The following is a 17914-nucleotide window of genomic DNA, read 5'->3' as shown; positions in this document are numbered from 1 at the left end:
GCTACACGTTTAGAGCTGCACACGCCCATGACAGAGGCAGGGCTTACACGTACATCCTTATCTGTGCCCGTATTTGTATATATATAAAGATGTCCCACTGTATGCGTACAATAATGATTACACTCCGTGCAGAACTGGGTGGTGCTGGAGAGAGGGAGGAATGGGGTGGGGAGGGTGCAAGAGAGAGGGGAGGCACGGCCGCGCACGCGCCGATGGGATGGAGGGGAGCGAGGATGGAGGGGGAACGAGGGAGGGGTGTGGGGAGGGAGCCTCTCACTGCCTGACGTCACGGCTTCGCCATTTCACAGGGAGAGGAGGCGGCGTGTCTCTCCATTCTGCCCGTCTTCTGTCGGCTGCCTGCAACGCTAGCGGGCCCTGCCTGCCTCTCTCAACCCCCTCCCCCGCCAGCCTTGCCTGGGATCCCTACTCTCATCCGCTCGCGTTTTACATCTTTCCTTTTTTTTGTATATACTTAATCTTTCAAATATTATTTAATTAAGACGAAAAAAAACACATATAGCACCAACGGATTTGGATACGGAGAGAGAGAAGGGGCAATATACAAAGGAGAAGAGTGCGTGTTGCGAGAGAGGCAAAGGGAGGGGGGAAAAATAAGATATCTTTTCATGATTTAAGAATTTTATTTGCAAAAAAAAAAAATCGGCCGCGTCGTGCGCTCGCTTTTTTTTCGCGTCGAGACGTCGGCTCGAGATCTGGCGGCGAAGATTTTTCGCATTCGTCGGAGCGGAACGTCGGAACGAGAGGATTTATAGCGAATCGCGAATACAACAGCAGCATCAGCAGCATCGGGCAGCGCCGTCCGCCAGCATGGGATGTACTTTGAGCGCAGAGGAGAGGGCCGCCATAGAGCGCAGTAAGCATCTCGAGAAAATGATCAAAGAGGATGGCATCAGCGCCGCCAAAGATGTCAAGCTGCTTCTGCTCGGTGAGAATGGCACTCGGCGCCAGCTGGCACCACCAACCAACCACCATCACTTACCACCATCAATACCACCATCAAACTATCAACCATCAACAGCCACTCATTGCACCGACATTCAGACGTGACCGATCAGCACGATGGTGCGTTCGTCGCGAAGTCGCGTGCACGATTTTGTAAACTGCGGGCGCAGCATTCTGGACACGTTTGCATGCACGATGCGGTGTCTGTCGGCTTTACCCCTTCCCCTCTTTGTGCGAGTGATTTCTTTCTTTCTCCCCCAATTGCCTTTTGTCCCTCGTTTTATATGCGGTGAAAGAAAACGAAAAAAAAAATCCTCCCCCGTGGGTTTTTTTTCGTTGGTGTTTGTTGCTCATACGTATTTTTGTAATTTTTATTTTTTATTTTACAGGCGCTGGAGAATCTGGAAAAAGCACCATTGTGAAGCAAATGAAGTGAGTAAGCATCGACCGCACAGAGGATGTGTGTTTTTTTGTTACAAATCGTGTTTTGCGTGTGTGTGCATGCGGGTGTGTGCGTGTGTGCGTCTCAGAGATGGAAGGTGGGAATGGGTGGGAATGGGTGGGTCCCCCCCCGTATCTACCCCCCCCCTGCCCCTTGTATAAATATATATATATAATTGCGTGTTTTTTGCATCTCTACTCCGCCATATTAACCGGATCCGCCCGAATCACAAGCCAAGCTAACGTGCGCACGCACGAGAACGAGAAATTCCGAATACTGGCGATTAAAATAACAATGATAATACTAAAAGGCAGAGCCAGATGGAGGGAGCCCGAAAGAAAGGGAGGGATGTGGAGAAAGACGACAGAGGGAGGGGCGCTGGGCTGGAAGAAGGAACGGATGGGGAGGGGGTGGCGAGAATGAGCGAACAGAGGAAGGCGGGAGTGGGATACGAGGGAGCCAAATCAAGCAGCCCCCTTGCAAATGGCTTCATATTGAACTGTAGAGAGTGCGGCTTTCCATAAATAAATACATCGCCTATTAACGGTATCTACAAATGGTATTAGGGCAACAAAAGTCTGCGGAATCGAATGCTGGTGCTTGACGAGTGAGCGGCTTGCGATCGCGTGAATGGATTCCCGGGGCCGGCAGGCGCATGATGGACGTTGGTGGGAAGCGGCAAAACACGCGAACGTAGCAGTGATTGTGTTATTACACAGCTGGTGCGATGGGGAGAGTCTCAATAATTCGATTTGGGTGGTGACGGTGGGGGGGGGTGTTGGACGCGTGCGCGCGTGTGTGTGTGGGGTTGGATGGCTGAGTGCGTGGGTGGGTGGGTGTGGGTGGTTGTGGGTGCTTTGTTAGATTGGGGCGGTTTTGTGGACGGGCTAATGTGGTCGTTCAAGGAGGAGGAGGAGGTGGTAAGGTGGATGATAGAGAACGATTTCATAGACGCACACCTTTTGTAACACGACTGGCAAAATGGCTGCGGCGGTGTACGGTCACACGCGAGTTCGCCATGCCGTGGTTTCAGCACCCGTGTGTGTGTGGACAGCGCCCGCGTCCTCTCGCTCATCGCACGGAACCGATTGGCGGGCAGGCGACTGTTTACGACTCATGGCGAGAGAGAGAGGCCGCCCTGAATTCAACATGAACCGCATCGCACAGCCACGTACCCCCGTCGAAGCAGCACGTTTAAAACGCGCGTATGCTACGTTGACAGCAGTGAAAGGCGATTGCGATTACGCTGAACGCTGTGCGCTTTCACCTGTTGAGCTGTGTTCTAAATGCAATGGCCAATTGCGGTGAGCGGAGGGACAATTGCAATCTAATTTGGATGCGTAGCGTGTTCATTGCAACCGCATCTCAAGGCGCTCAGCACATTTGGCTTTGTGTATCCCGGAGAACGAAGGCGCATATACACCGCGATTTAAGAGACGAGACGATAGTAGGTACAGGGAGAAGGGAAATGCCTTGATTTTGCACTTGAACAGGGGCCAGGGAGTAGACAACACGGGTATGGGGGAGCGAGTTCCAGAATATGGAGGTAGCAGAGAAGGAATGATGTTTCACTGGTTGGTCTGAAAGAAGGTCTTGGTTGCTGGAGCAGAGAGAGTGAGCACGCGAAGCAGTGAGGTGAGATGAGGAATAGAGGGAGATGGGGGGCGTGTGGAGGGGGAGTCGAGTGAGAGTGTTAGTCCATGGGTGACCGCTCGGCTTTGGGTGGCGGTGGACTTGTCATCGCGCCCGCAAATCTCCCATGACACCCATTTTAAAGGGACGCAAATGAGCGTAAAAAAAAAAAACCCCGGCAGCTAATCCATTCCGTGGGTAATCTGCAGTGTATACCTTTTCCTCGAGCATCTCGGACAACAAAATATATATTTTATGTAAAAGCCGATTGGGTTTAATGACCCACGGCGTCTATCGGCAGTAAACATATCAAAACGTGCGCGTCTCCCCCTAATGTATCCAACATATCCACCCCATTTAGCCTATAGACTGCTGAGGCGAGTGCCGTTAGCGAGAATTGTTGTAGGCCAGTTTCAGGCGAGGCTGACCGATCTAGAATAGGCCCGCCCACTCGCTTTAATAATACTAGTGTTGGTTACGCGTGATCAGGAATCGAACCCGGATCTCTGGAATCATGGAACCGAGACAGTGACGAACACACTGCGCATACGTATCAATGGAGAAGACCATGCTAAACAAAATATCGCCCATTGCATCACCCCGTGGACCGCCATTGGACAAACGTTTGTAGCGAGCAACCGATCGAGAAGCCTGGCGCGACTTACGTGTGTGAGTGGATAATGTAGTCAACGCCACGCCCGGACACACAATACGCACACCCGCACAGGACACTTTCGAGATGTTATCCAGCAATACGATTTGGTGTCGCGGACAAATCTCAATTCATGCATTTCACTGTAATAACAGAGCTGGACAAAGGCTCTGTCTGCGTCTTGCTCTGCCTCTGGGTGGAGGGATTGCACTGTGTGCCTGGCATTCCAAGACGCTGCATTTCTCATTAAATCGCGTTCCGTGTCCGCTGGCTCTGCTGGTCGTTGCCACACGAGGCAGTCCTGTGCAAGAGGTGAAGGGCTTTGGGGTTGCAGAGGTGGGGGGGGGGGGCCTCTGTGCAATATTCGCCGACATGTTGCATACGTGCTATTATTGTTTACCCAAGTCTCACAAGACAATTCGCCATGCAATCCAATTCGACTGTAAGGCTCGCTAACCAAATGTTAGCGAGCACCCTAACGGGGTTATTATTGCAACCGTCACTCAAAAAAAACCGGCTCGACTCACTGCAACACGTAAATATGTAATTTATTCAGAATATGGATTGAAAATATATTGATGCTATTTTATAGACGACTGTTCTGTATGAATGTTTAAGTAGCCAATCGGAGATGAATATGAATAGCGACTCATTTACCTAATGTGCCACAATACTGTGATAATATCATCCATACTGGGTGGCGCAGTATTGGTTAAGTTAAAATCTCGGTCGGAGTTCGACACGGCCCATAATCCCCGTTGGGATAGGTAAATTCACTACCACCACATCGCAAGAAGTTAGTTCAACAATCGCCGTTATATAGAAATACTGGCTTCCGTCATAGGAATGTGGAATTACTACCACTGGCTCATGGGGACCAGCGAGTGAGACGGGAGCCACCCCGTTGCTCCAACACGTCCTGCTTTCATGTTTGCACAGTCATCTTCATTAACGCGTGCCTTGCAGAAATATTTTCTGTGCATATCCTCCACCCCCTGCCCCCCCCTCATACAATGAACAAAGCAAGAATACGGATAGTTAACTGGACGGTGCATTATGTGAGGACACGTATGGGCCGACTTTACGGCATGACAATCCAGCAAAATACCGTCTACATTATTTAGCCGTACCAACGGGAAGAAAGAACGCCTATAAATAGCTTACGAAGATATTACCCAACGCAACCTCACCACGCCCTACTGCGCTATTACGTGGTGAGAGCTCTCTTTTGTTAAGATGCTTTTTGTTGTTGTTTAATAATGCAGAGTCTCGGTAGCGTCTTGGGGCATTAGGAATCGCAATGAATGGCAAATGGCATCCGGAGTGTGCGTGTGTTTATGGAGCCCACTGAGGATTCCAGAGGCTCAGGGGTTCAAGACATGCGGGGTGGATGATGCAGCGGTGTCGATTTTTTATATATTTTTCGTAACATTTAAATTTTAAAAACGTAATGTCCTCTACATGGATGATATAGTATGTTTCCCACGACTTATTAAACAGGCAAAACCCCACTGAAATTTCTTGCAAGGGAGACTTGAGAGATAGCCTACACCGTGACAACGTCCTGGGTTCGATTACTGCCCATGTACATTGATAGCAATTAGTATCAGCTGAAGTACAACATGAGCACCTGGCATGATGACGCTGACCAACCCGCCCACCCCTTCACATACCTCGCTGACTTTCACAAAGAGCTCACTAGCAGCACTTGTCTTGACAGTCGGTAATGCTAACCAGGGAATATTTTTTTTAATGTGTGTAACATGCAGTGTACGTGCGTGCGTTATTGTTAATTAGCTAACTATTCATGCCAATGCAGCGCAAATGAAAGGGCGTTGCGGGGGTTCTGAAATGGACAGCTCCTTGTCTTGCCCATACCCCAGTGGTTCTTAAGCCTTGCATGAAGGAAAACACAGGGAAAGCAGTCGGGTGCGAGCGTCTTTATAACAACAGCTTCTCCTTCAACTAATTCAATAACATTTGATATTTTCTGTTGAAGGATTCAACGTATTGGTTTTCTTTAGAGAGGTGCATAGCGCATTATTAGTCCCCGACAAACTCATTTCAGCTTGAATGTCGTTTGAGAGCATCGGCGTTAAAGGCATCACATCAGCCCACCGTAGCTTTCACCTTTATCGTCTGAAGTCTCCTCATACAGCAGTGCACTGAATAATAGTACATAGATTACACTTGTAATGCTCACAGAATCAGAATCTTTATGTGGACAGTATTCGCTCGCCCTTGTCGAGAGAGAACGACTCAAGAGGGGGCGAGGACCCGCAGACAAGCAGCAAGTCGACCACGTGGTGAGCCTTAGCCAACAACTGTCCAAGCTCTGCAGTCCTATAAATAAATATATATTGTATCGAGTGTTTTTATATTCACGCAATTTTCATTCAATTGACCAGTAGGCAGCCCTCGCCTCCTTTACCGGTCCTCTACATTCCCACATTCCTGTCGTGGGTTGGGGGAAGGACCTCCAATTAATATTTGACACAAATATAAAGTATGTGTCCCTGCCCCTGTGGTACCTGATCAATTGTAAGCACGTAATACGTTATATATAACGCAGTTCATGTGTACATTGTGGAATATCTAAGTACTGTTGTGCATTACACTGACTCACCACCGGTAACGTTTGTGTTGTTTTGATGCTTTCAAACTCTGCTGTTTGCTAAATGGCATTGCCAGAGTGCACAGCGTGATGAAAATTGACTTTTAAGGAGGCCGTGATTCCATTCGCAAACAACAGGACAATGTCATGGCTGACATCTTACATTTGTACATTTGTATTATTTTAACTGACCAGGTAGAAAAGTGGTTGTAGTAACCAGTTCGCTATCAGAAAGCTCTTCGTCTCTGTTAAGTAGAGCAAAATGAAAAACAACTTGTGTCTAGTCAACAGTGGTTCTTGACACTGTCCTGTACCATCGGAGTATGGAATTTCCACCACTTTCTCAGTGTACCATGAATGAAGATGAGCACTGCCCTATTATTCATTTGATCGAGAAATCACTTAAAAATAATTGATGTGAAAGAAATCATTGCTATATATTGTTTTTACGTTTCATTGATGTCTGCTTAGCAGTGCATGCAAAACAACTGTTCAAATATCCGGAATGAGACATTGGACTTGCTACTACAAGGCTACCATTGAGACTCACACTGCCGTATGTTTGGCACATTTGTGAAGTCGGTGATGCTCACCGATACATTTTTCCAATGAAAGCTGAGAAACTCGAAACGACAGGAACTCTTAAAATGTTATTGACGGAAAAGGCCTCAACGACTCCACTGTCCTGTGTGTGTGGTCGGCTGAGCCCTGCTCTTGAAATATTGCTCACATAAAAGTTAAAAGTTATGAAGCATTTACTCCCTCCCCGTGTAACAAACCAGCTCATGGTGATTAGTCTTCAATTTCTTGCAACAAGACACCGAACACGGTGATGTGTGTGTGTGTGTGCGCGCGCGTGCGTGTGTGTGGTAACTGGTGTCATAGCTGTTTGTGCACCGTGCAACGAACCCGGCGCTCTGAGATTGATTCTTTGACACGGCTTAAACTCAATGATATCAAATGATATCTGAAGTGCAGGCCTTCTTCGAGGTTGATTCAGCCCTAAAATAGCACCTTGAGCAGGTGTGTAAACATTAGCATAGGCATGGTTCTGGCCACACCACCGCTTCATACGATGTGCCGACTTTATATGTGCTCACTAAAAGTCTGTAAAACCTATAGGAGGGAATCTTTGTCGTTGTGTAGGGAGAGGGGTGACACAATTGGTTCACGTACAGCGTTATGCTCCTGACCACCTCGGTTTAGTTTCTGGTCATGCATGAGATTGACAGCGTATGGTATCTGAACCTATCCTGGATCTCCCCGATGTTGACCTATCCGTAAATGAGTACCCGATATTAACATTAGTATCCAATGTTAACATCAGGTGCTGTGAGGACAAAGGTGATCACATGCAATTCTTTGGGTGCAGTACGGGGCTTAAAAGGTGTTCGCTAATGCAACTTGCTCCTGCAATGTGTAATTATAATGGAACATTCTATCGTGTGTGCAAAAGTAAAACGGTACAAGGTGCAGATCTGAAATATCTTGTTCACACCACTCCACCAGGGCGACTCCGCCTTGCGTGTCTATGTGTCTCTCTATTCAAGCAATGCAAATTTATTTTAAAAATTCTGGATTTAGTTTTTACTTGTTGCAGTAATATTAACATTCTAAATGAGATGCACTGCACGCAATATGTATATATATAGAGGAGCAGGTGGCAACACTAAATAACCGATCTCTCATGTCAAAGGGTAATGTCCCAGAAGGTAAACACTGGCCCCCATAAATCAAAGTTCACTTTGGGGAGATATTTCTCAGACTGGCAAGAGACTTTCGTCTCCATCATGGTGTGTTTTATTGAACTGCTGTGCAACCCATCGTGGTCTATGCACAATGTGACACGCAGACACAGACGTGGCTTGTTAATACAATAAACACGGGTCGTGGCCTCGCAGTCCCCCCCCCCCCCTCTCTGTCCTTCCTTTGTCCCGGGCACGTGTCAGGAGCAAGCACGTGTCGAACATCTGCCTGCACTGCATTATTACAACGCCAATTTGTGGCGATTTCATTCATTTCAAACAGATGTCCGTGGCGAAGCATTCAAATCGATAGAACGTGGAAAATGTATTGCTCGGCAACCTCAGATTTTTACGCTCACCGCCCATATTCGCGCTCACTTGTCCCTGTGTGCAAGACGTAATGCGTTTCAGAATGTTCCATCAGTGGTCAGCATAATAAACAAAATGCTACGTGTGTGTACGTGTGTGTACGTGTGTCACATGACACCCTGGACAACACCCTTTCGCACGAGATGTTCCGCCGCAAGAGATTACGCAGGTTACTTATTTTTAGCGAGGTGAAATAAAATAAAATCAAAACAAATGGCGGGGGAAAAAAGAGGTTAAACGCTGCGCCGTTTCTCGAGGTGGGTGGAAACACAACTAAAAATGATACGAAGGAATGCATGAATAGATGTGGACTGAGTGAATAGCCAGACCCATGTGCGGGCGCAACTGTTGTGCAGTAAAGCTTGTAATGAGAAGAGGTGTTTCAACACGTACTTTTGAACCCTTGGAGCAGTCAGGTGTGTAAATTGACACTCGAGTGAATGTTAACCATAGCCACCATTCAACCCTGTACCCTTGTAGGCATGTTCGTGCTGGAATATCCCCAGCATTGCAAGAGGTTTGCCGCTGCCCGGCATTGTACATGTGTTTGTATGGGATGTGTATTGCAGCCCATTTTTTTTCGTTCTATGAAGGCCTCCTCCCTGCACCTTGGGTGCAACGCTGTCGAGATGTTAACTACCTCGCCTCGTGTACGGGAAGTCGCGGGTTCATTCCTGACCCTGACAATGCCCGTATATTTGGAGTGTGCATGTTCTCCCCGTGGTCGCATGGATTTTTTTTCTCCGGGTCCTCCAGTTTCTCCCTCCACATTTAGAAACGTGTGTTTAAAGCAGTGGTTCTTAACCTTTACTGCAGCCTTGCGCACCCCTTTGGTTCTCAATCGTAATTGTTTATGTTAATAAATACATAGGTTTGATGAAACTAAATAGTTGTACTTATGTGCCCATGCTTTCTATAAAAAATATCTGGCCATGTCTCGAACCCCCAGACAGGGCATCTCACACCCCCAGACAGGGCATCTCGCACCCACAGACAGGGCATCTCAAACCCCCAGAGAGGGCATCTCACACCCCCGAGAGGGCATCTCAAACCCCCAGACAGGGCATCTCACACCCCCAGAGAGGCCATCTCACACCCCCAGAGAGGGCATCTCTCACCCCCAGAGAGGGCATCTCACACCCCCGAGAGGGCATCTCACACCCCCAGACAGGGCATCTCACACCCCCAGACAGGGCATCTCACACCCCCAGAGAGGGCATCTCACACCCCCAGAGAGGGCATCTCACACCCCCAGACAGGGCATCTCAAACCCCCAGAGAGGGCATCTCGCACCCACAGACAGGGCATCTCACACCCTCAGACAGGGCATCTCGCACCCACAGACAGGGCATCTCACACCCCCAGAGAGGGCATCTCACACCCCCAGAGAGGGCATCTCACACCCCCAGAGAGGGCATCTCACACCCCCAGACAGGGCATCTCACACCCCCAGACAGGGCATCTCACACCCCCAGAGAGGGCATCTCACACCCCCAGAGAGGGCATCTCACACCCCCAGACAGGGCATCTCAAACCCCCAGACAGGGCATCTCACACCCCCAGAGAGGCCATCTCACACCCCCAGAGAGGGCATCTCTCACCCCCAGAGAGGGCATCTCACACCCCCGAGAGGGCATCTCACACCCCCAGACAGGGCATCTCACACCCCCAGACAGGGCATCTCACACCCCCAGAGAGGGCATCTCACACCCCCAGAGAGGGCATCTCACACCCCCAGACAGGGCATCTCAAACCCCCAGAGAGGGCATCTCGCACCCACAGACAGGGCATCTCACACCCTCAGACAGGGCATCTCGCACCCACAGACAGGGCATCTCACACCCCCAGAGAGGGCATCTCACACCCCCAGAGAGGACATCTCACACCCCCAGAGAGGGCATCTCACACCTCCAGACAGGGCATCTCACACCCCCAGAGAGGGCATCTCACACCCCCAGAGAGGGCATCTCACACCCCCAGACAGGGCATCTCACACCCCCAGAGAGGGCATCTCACACCCCCAGAGAGGGCATCTCACACCCCCAGACAGGGCATCTCACACCCCCAGAGAGGGAATCTCACACCCCCAGAGAGGGCATCTTTCACCCCCAGACAGGGCATCTCACACCCCCAGAGAGGGCATCTCACACCCCCAGACAGGGCATCTCACACCCCCAGAGAGGGCATCTCACACCTCCAGACAGGGCATCTCACACCCCCAGACAGGGCATCTCACACCCCCAGAGAGGGCATCTCACACCCGCAGAGAGGGCATCTCACACCCCCAGACAGGGCATCTCACACCCTCAGAGAGGGCATCTCTTACCCCCAGACAGGGCATCTCACACCCCCAGAGAGGGCATCTCTCACCCCCAGAGAGGGCATCTCACACCCCCAGAGAGGGCATCTCACACCCCCAGACAGGGCATCTCACACCCCCAGAGAGGGCATCTCACACCCACAGAGGGCATCTCACACCCCCAGAGAGGGCATCTCTCACCCCCAGAGAGGGCATCTCACACCCACAGACAGGGCATATCACACCCCCAGGGGGTGCAGGGTGCACCCCAGGTTAAGAAGATCCACTGATTTTAGAGAATTTGGCTGCCATACAATTCCACGTGATAAGCCACTTAATTAAATTATCATTTGTGGTCAGGTCCCTTCTCAAAAAGAACTATGTTGCTCAGTGGGCCTTATGTGGTAAAATAAAAAAAAAGTTAACTTTACTTTACATTGTGGATCATGGGGGATGTTTTTTTTCTACCATACTTCACCAATGCTGGTCAATGCGGGTTCGTGAAGTCGGGTGGAGTGCAGAAGAACAAATTCATTTCGTCTCATATTTTTACATTAATAGCGAATAATAATAACTGTTACATTGATGTAATTTTCACACTAAAATTATCATTGATATTACAGTGATAGTTTACATTTAACCATATTAAAAAAAAAGAAAACCTTTGTTGTCTTATTGTGTCTCCTCAGCCACGGCAGGGTAGAGAATTAATAATTCCAGCAATGTTCTACAGACTCAAAAGTGATGCCGCATTGGGGGTTGACCCCCAAGAGACACATTGTGGATTTCTCTCAAGTCCAGATGTTCAGATGCATTGATTACAGTAAATAATCCTGCCCACGATAAATGCATCAAATGTTGTAGTGGCGAGAATCGGATATTTATGATATACACAAATGCTGTGCCAACGTGTTGCGTTCAGGCTGATGGAGCAAATAACACACAAAGTACAAAGGAGACGCAAAAAGGAACGAATACAAACGAGACACGAGGAGAGAGGTCACGCGAACTCCAAATATACAGGCATCAGGGTCGGATTTGGGATGGGGATCGAACCCACAACCCACTGCGTTCCAGATGAGGAAGATGGCATCTCGCCATCACGCCACCCGGCTTGGGAGGAGGGTGGTAGAGCTGTCATGTGAGGGGCCACCGTGAGAGTGATACGCCGTGCAGCAGAGTGAACTTGGGTGGGCCAATGGGACATTTGGTGGTGCAGGGCCCACCCAGGCCACCCTGGTGCCGGCCCTGGTGGTTGCTGCCGGGGGCAGTACACAGTGGGAAACCAGTGGCATTGGTTGCCCTTAATCAATAAAATATCTCGAAGCTCAATCTACCTGCTGGATTTCTATGTGTAGGATGTTGTCCATAAAATCAGCCTTATCATGACTCACCCAACTTCCTGTGATTATCTTCGCTTGTAGCTGGTTTGAGAATGAATGTATATTAGTAAATGATGACATGATGATCATGGGCATTTATCCTTTACCAGTTTATAGCGCAGTATCTCAACGTTGCGCAGCCGGTAGCAAATATTTTTTAATTAGCAAAAAAGTTTCAAAGAAAAATATATATGGATTCATGCATTCATTATTCCAAATGCAAATTTGTTTGATAAAAATGAACATTGACGTAATGGTGTTAGTAATCGAGATGTCGACATCTACACGCAAGTCATGCTTTGTTGTTATGTCACTGCCAATATACCGTGGGGAATGCTGTAGCCTTGTAATGACTTGCTCACTCCACTGCTGAATGAGCTCTCGAGAGCCCCGGCCAGAGGTTATTCGGTGTACTCTTTCACCCACACTTTACGCCACCACATACAACTTGCTGATAGACCGTGGCGCTCCCATTCAAACTGCTGGTTGGGCAGTGGCAGGGAAGTAAAAAAAATAACCCGTAAAAACAAAGTTTTTCACTATAAATCCTTTATATGCGTGGCGGCTAGAGTCCTCTCGTCCTCTGGCTTGAGATGGCTGCCACCTATGGGTCAGATGATTGCCTGCCACCATTAAGCAATTGGTAGTTAAATATAATTTTCTTTTTTTCCTTAAAAGTGTTACATTTTGGAAAAAAAATTTCACAAAAATAAATTGTCACGCACAACGAGTCTGTGTGCAAAATGTCAGCTCGATTGGATCACGGGAAGTGGGTTAAAAAACGACCGAAAGATTTGCACGGTCGTAAGCGCGCAAGCAAGCAAGTGAACTTAATATAAAGGATTTAAAAATGACTAAACTTGACAATTGTTTCTACTGCCACGCTGGGATATTTAATTGGTGGCCTCTGGATGACTTTGCTGTTTTTTCCCGGATTTTTCTGTTGCGCGTAGTCACTTTAAGATGTTTCTTGTTCATGTTTTTGTTTGTTGCGGTTGCACCCGATTCAATAGCCGCATGGCTCGCAGGGCTATACCTAATAAATAAACTGAAACAAGTCCAGTAATAGGTTTTTACCCTTTCAACTGGTACAAAAACTGACACCTTTATACAAGGCATCATGTTTGCAATAACCACAACACAAGCAGTCAAAATGCAAACAAAAAGAAACAACTCTGATGATGATTTTTTGTACCAGTTGAAAGGGTAAAAACCTATTACTATATCTTCTTGGTTCTTTCGGTAAAGTCACGTAGAAGGGAAGTAATAAAATAATACAAATAAAACATAATAAAATAATTCTCACGACGTTTCGGCCACAACGCAAGCAGCCGTCCTCAGGTGAGGACAGGTGAGGACGGCTGGTTGCGTTGTGGCCGAAACGTCGTGAGAATTATTTTATTATGTTTTATTTTTATTATTTTATTACTTCCCTTCTACGTGACTTTACCGAAAGAACCAAGAAGATGAATCCCTGCAGTCACGAAAGCTTTAAATCGAAACCTATTTCTATATTTTGCCACTGGTAAAGGAGATGTCTCATAAGTGAAACAAGTCCGTTGTGCAAACCATTACACCGAGGTAGCAAGCATCGCATCGCGCCGATGAGCGTGTCCGTAACCGTGGCTCCCTCCCATGTCGGAGGTGCTCACTGACCCAGCAATTCATTATGGAAGCACACGCACGTGGGCCGGCGTTTGCCTGTGACATCCCCTCGCCTTAATGGAGCCGTGTCGCGTTGCCAGGATGTGTGAGGAAACACGATAGAGGTAATAGTCGAGGCAAGTAAGTTGCAGTCGATCACACAATGTTAAGTAGTTCCATTCGTCTTTGTGGATGTGACACGGGAAATGTTCCACTCTGCTCCATTGTAAATGATCGCGTTGTCCTTGGCCACACACTTGCACGGGACATTTACAGGAAGGTAGAGAGGCACAGAAAATATGTTGGAACCTGAACGTGCATAAATATGCATTTACTCATCCCTCACATTAACATGGCCACTTCCGTGCCCTCGTCTTGGAGGCCGCTCTCCGAGCTTACTTTTACATACTAATCCCTCACATTAACATAGCCACTTCCGTGCCCTCGTCGAGAAGGCCACTCTCCTCCTATCTTACAGTTGCATGATAATTTATCACATTAACATCACTAGCCCCGGCCACTTCTTTATGACCCTTGAGCTACACCCATTTCATCCCTTTTAAAACAGTCTGCCTCAGCAGCAGCAGACCATGCTTTCCCACCTGATGATGGACGCTTGTGTTGCGCCCGAAACGTCGTGATTTATTTTATTTTCTACCTACGTGACTTTACCGAAATAACCAAAGAGTATGGACTACTGCAGTCACGAAAGCTTCAAATCAAGATGAATTTACTCTGATAGACATTTATTGTTTTAGTGGTGCCATTATTATTTTAGACGCCCTTATTCAAGCTGCAGCTAGATAAAGACCTCCCCGTGACATTTTGATCATGCGCGGGTTGGTTGACCATACTTCACCTCACTGGTTTGTGCAGGTTAGTGAGGAGAGAAATCCGGGACCGGTTCAGGTATTCCCCTCTGCCGATGTTGTCGCGAGCCAGGATTTGACCTTGGATCGATGGTTTCACAGCACAGTGCACTAACCAGAACACCACCACTTCCGCATACGTTGATTCAATTAATTAATTATCGTTGATTAATTATAGTATGTACTCTAAAATAAGAAAATGGCCAACCAAAGTCATGGATTCATGATCACGTTTTTTGTTGTTGCGAAAACCAAACGCCGATGGATTTACAAAACCTATTTACCGTATGTAATTTTAAACTGGTACATTCCTGCAAAATGCATTTGTTTAAGGACATTTTTGTAGCTACTGGGTTGAATCTATTAGTGGTGTAATAATCTGTGCCCCATAGCACGATAATAAAAAAAAATACGTGGGAAATGAATGACACACAAATAAAACAAAATTGAGCCCAAATGTTGGATATACGTGCTCTCTCCACAGCCGTTTACATTTTGCTTCTTTAAGTGGCACAGGATATATATATGTGTGTGTAAAGGCAATCAGCGTGGTTAATATCGCTGGGCCACATTAATTTATTCACTTTCAATAATGACACTCGTGGCACGTGCAATCAGCGCAGCGCCAAGCTGTGACCGCACTGAGTGATCAAAGATTAAACGAGACCGATCGGCAGCTGGGCAAGACTTGGTGCTCACTGTATTATTCACTTTTATTTCTTCTTACCCAGCTAAGCATGCAGGTCACCCTATCCCTGTTGTGCCTGTGCATGCACCGTATGAATATGGAACGTGACCTCAATGCATACGTACGTATGTCGAACTTCTTTCGCATCTCTACATGCATATGTATATATTGGAATTTATACAGCACTCTTATTTCAGTTTTAAGGGAACAACAACACATTCCTGCGGAGGGAGCTGGTAGGAACGTTGGGTTGCTCGGTCAATGGCCAGGGTCAACGGCGGCTTGGTGTATTCCGCAAATATGCCCGACTGTGAAGGTTAAACGTTGAGTTTTATAAGGGCACCACGGGGTGACCAGCCCCTCCCCACCCAGCCCCACCCTCCCCACCCAGCCCCTCCTCACCCTCCCCACCCAGCCCCTCCCCACCCTCCCCTCCCCACCCAGCCCCACCCTCCCCACCCAGCCCCTCCCTCTCCACCCTCCCCTCCCCACCCAGCCCCTCTCTCCCCACCCAGCCCCTCCCCACCCTCCCCTCTCCACCCAGCCCACCCTTCCCATTTTTGCATGCACGACAGATGGACGGACACAATAATCCCCTGTGGGCTGGTGGAACCAGGAGGTTCCTACCAGTACAAGCTGGGCAGCAGAGAAGCCGAGTGATTCTCATGCTGGCTCCTGAGTCGGTTTGCATCGAAGCTCAGTATGCATTTTTGCAAAGCATTAATGGTAAAACGTGCACGAAATAATAACTTTGGTTTGTATTTACACGTATTAATAAACAACAAACATAGAGAAGTCATCCGTCAACCGTTTGGCTTTTAAGACCATTATTATTCAGCCGCATTTGTTTAAGCAAGCAATGTCTGGACCAGTTGTGACATTCTGGGTCTCATCAGTAAGTTTCAGGCTTGCTAAACAAATGCTGCCAGCATGCCAGATGTTGCTCGCAAAAGCACTCCATCATTTAATCACGTGTTAAACAAGCCTGACGCTGCTGATTTAGTCCCAGGAGGTTGAACCCAACATTTTGCTTGCTTCATGAAATGCCGCTGGATAATAAAAGCCTGGGAAACCAAATAGGCTGATGGGATAAAATATTGTTATGTGCACGAGGAGAAACAGAGCGGAGTTCTACTTTTATTTGCAAGTGCCTCGCTCATCATCACTACCACTCCGTAATGTTTTGTAGTTAGTTATCAAAGGACACCGTTTACACCACCAACAACAACAACAACGTGGGCAGCGAATACCTGTTTGGCATCAGTCATGGAACACGCCCTAAATATGAAAATTACAAGGAATTGTTTGTTTTTAATGTTTAAGTCAGCTCCTGCTAGAGCTCAACTATAACACACACGTACGATTTGTAATTAGTGTCAACACGCTCTCCCCTGTTCAATCAGCCCTATACATATTTTATAACAGACAACCCCGTTTACACCATTGGAACCTCATTTGCCAGTAAAATGCTCGCCCCGAGCTCTCATACTCTGATGGTGCATTGTCTTTGAGTTGTGCGCCTTTTGGCGTCATCGGGTCCAACCCATGTGAGACTAGGCTCTAAGGAAAGCTGTCTCGGGTGTGGACCAATAAACTTGAAGGACAGTATATACATTATCAGAGTTATGTTTTTTGTTTGCATTATGACTGCAGGTATTGTGCTCCATGCAAACATGACTCCTTGTAAAAAAAGGTGTCAGTTTTGTTGCCAGATAGAAGGGTAAAAAACAATTATTAGACAACCCCGTATTATAAGGTCCGGCTTTTCAAGTGGCAGCTCTGCGTCTTCATCGGCAGCCAAGTTCTATCGACTGCTAGATATTCGGCCCCCAAAGGTCTCCATCAACCCTCGGTTCTCACGACGCAACAATCCGTCTGTCCGGCTGCCCCTTGCCGCAAGCCGATTTCAGCGCTCCATCTCTTCGTGGCAGACGTCACCATCTGGCGTGTGGAACGTTACGAGAAATCAAAGTGTCGTGGATATGCGTTGCGGATAATGAAAACCCCCAAAAAAATCAACGCATTCGTCATTAACATAGCAACAAATATACAAGAGGTGGATGTTTTGTCAAGGTGCCCTTCTTTATAGCACGTGAAATGTTACCTTTTAAAGGGAATGTTATTGACGAAGCAGCCGTTGATGGTTTGCTTTGTGTTAACTGTGTTTGTGCTCTACTTCCAACGCACAATAATTGGTTTAATGGGATAATGCAGTGCTTGTGTTGCTCATAGTTCGTGTTTTAAGACTATCTGATTAATCCGATTGCCTTCAAAATATTCCTCCTCACCACGTAGAACGGCTGATTTGCCTGTGCATTGATTTTTTTACTGAAACCTGCACTCTGCTGTGGATGAACATCGACTACAATTGCAGCAACAAGAACAGATATTGATCTAATTTTACTGGAGACGCGCACTTTAAACGAGCAGCAATTGTTACACGAAGGGACGTCATACGTGTTTTTTTTGTAAGTTTTGTTTAAAAGCTCGCTTAACGTTATGATGCCGTGAAGATCAGTGCCAAAGAACCCGTGCGCGGCTGCGCAAGGCAATTGAAGCGTCAAATCGTCGTCACGTCCGACACGACGCACGCACTGGGCCAACCGGGGGGGTCA

General features: G+C 47.6%; 1 protein-coding gene across 2 annotated transcripts in view; it reads left to right on the top strand.

The window, feature by feature from the left end:
• The first annotated feature begins 304 nt into the window (after positions 1–304).
• GNAO1 (G protein subunit alpha o1) overlaps positions 305–17914 on the top strand; it is a 155828-nt gene continuing 138218 nt past the window's right edge. The window contains exons 1-2 of one of the 2 annotated variants that reach the window (XM_078868591.1): positions 305–946; positions 1353–1395. In XM_078868591.1, the coding sequence (XP_078724717.1) occupies positions 829–946; positions 1353–1395 (161 nt within the window). In that variant the 5' untranslated portion in view covers positions 305–828. The remainder of the gene's footprint in view (positions 947–1352; positions 1396–17914) is intronic. The other variant, XM_078868589.1, reaches the window with a different exon arrangement.

This window comes from Lampetra fluviatilis, chromosome 26 (assembly GCF_964198595.1).
Source record: "Lampetra fluviatilis chromosome 26, kcLamFluv1.1, whole genome shotgun sequence".
Classification (NCBI taxonomy): Eukaryota; Metazoa; Chordata; class Hyperoartia; order Petromyzontiformes; family Petromyzontidae; genus Lampetra; species Lampetra fluviatilis.
This window is presented reverse-complemented; position numbering and strand designations above follow the sequence as displayed.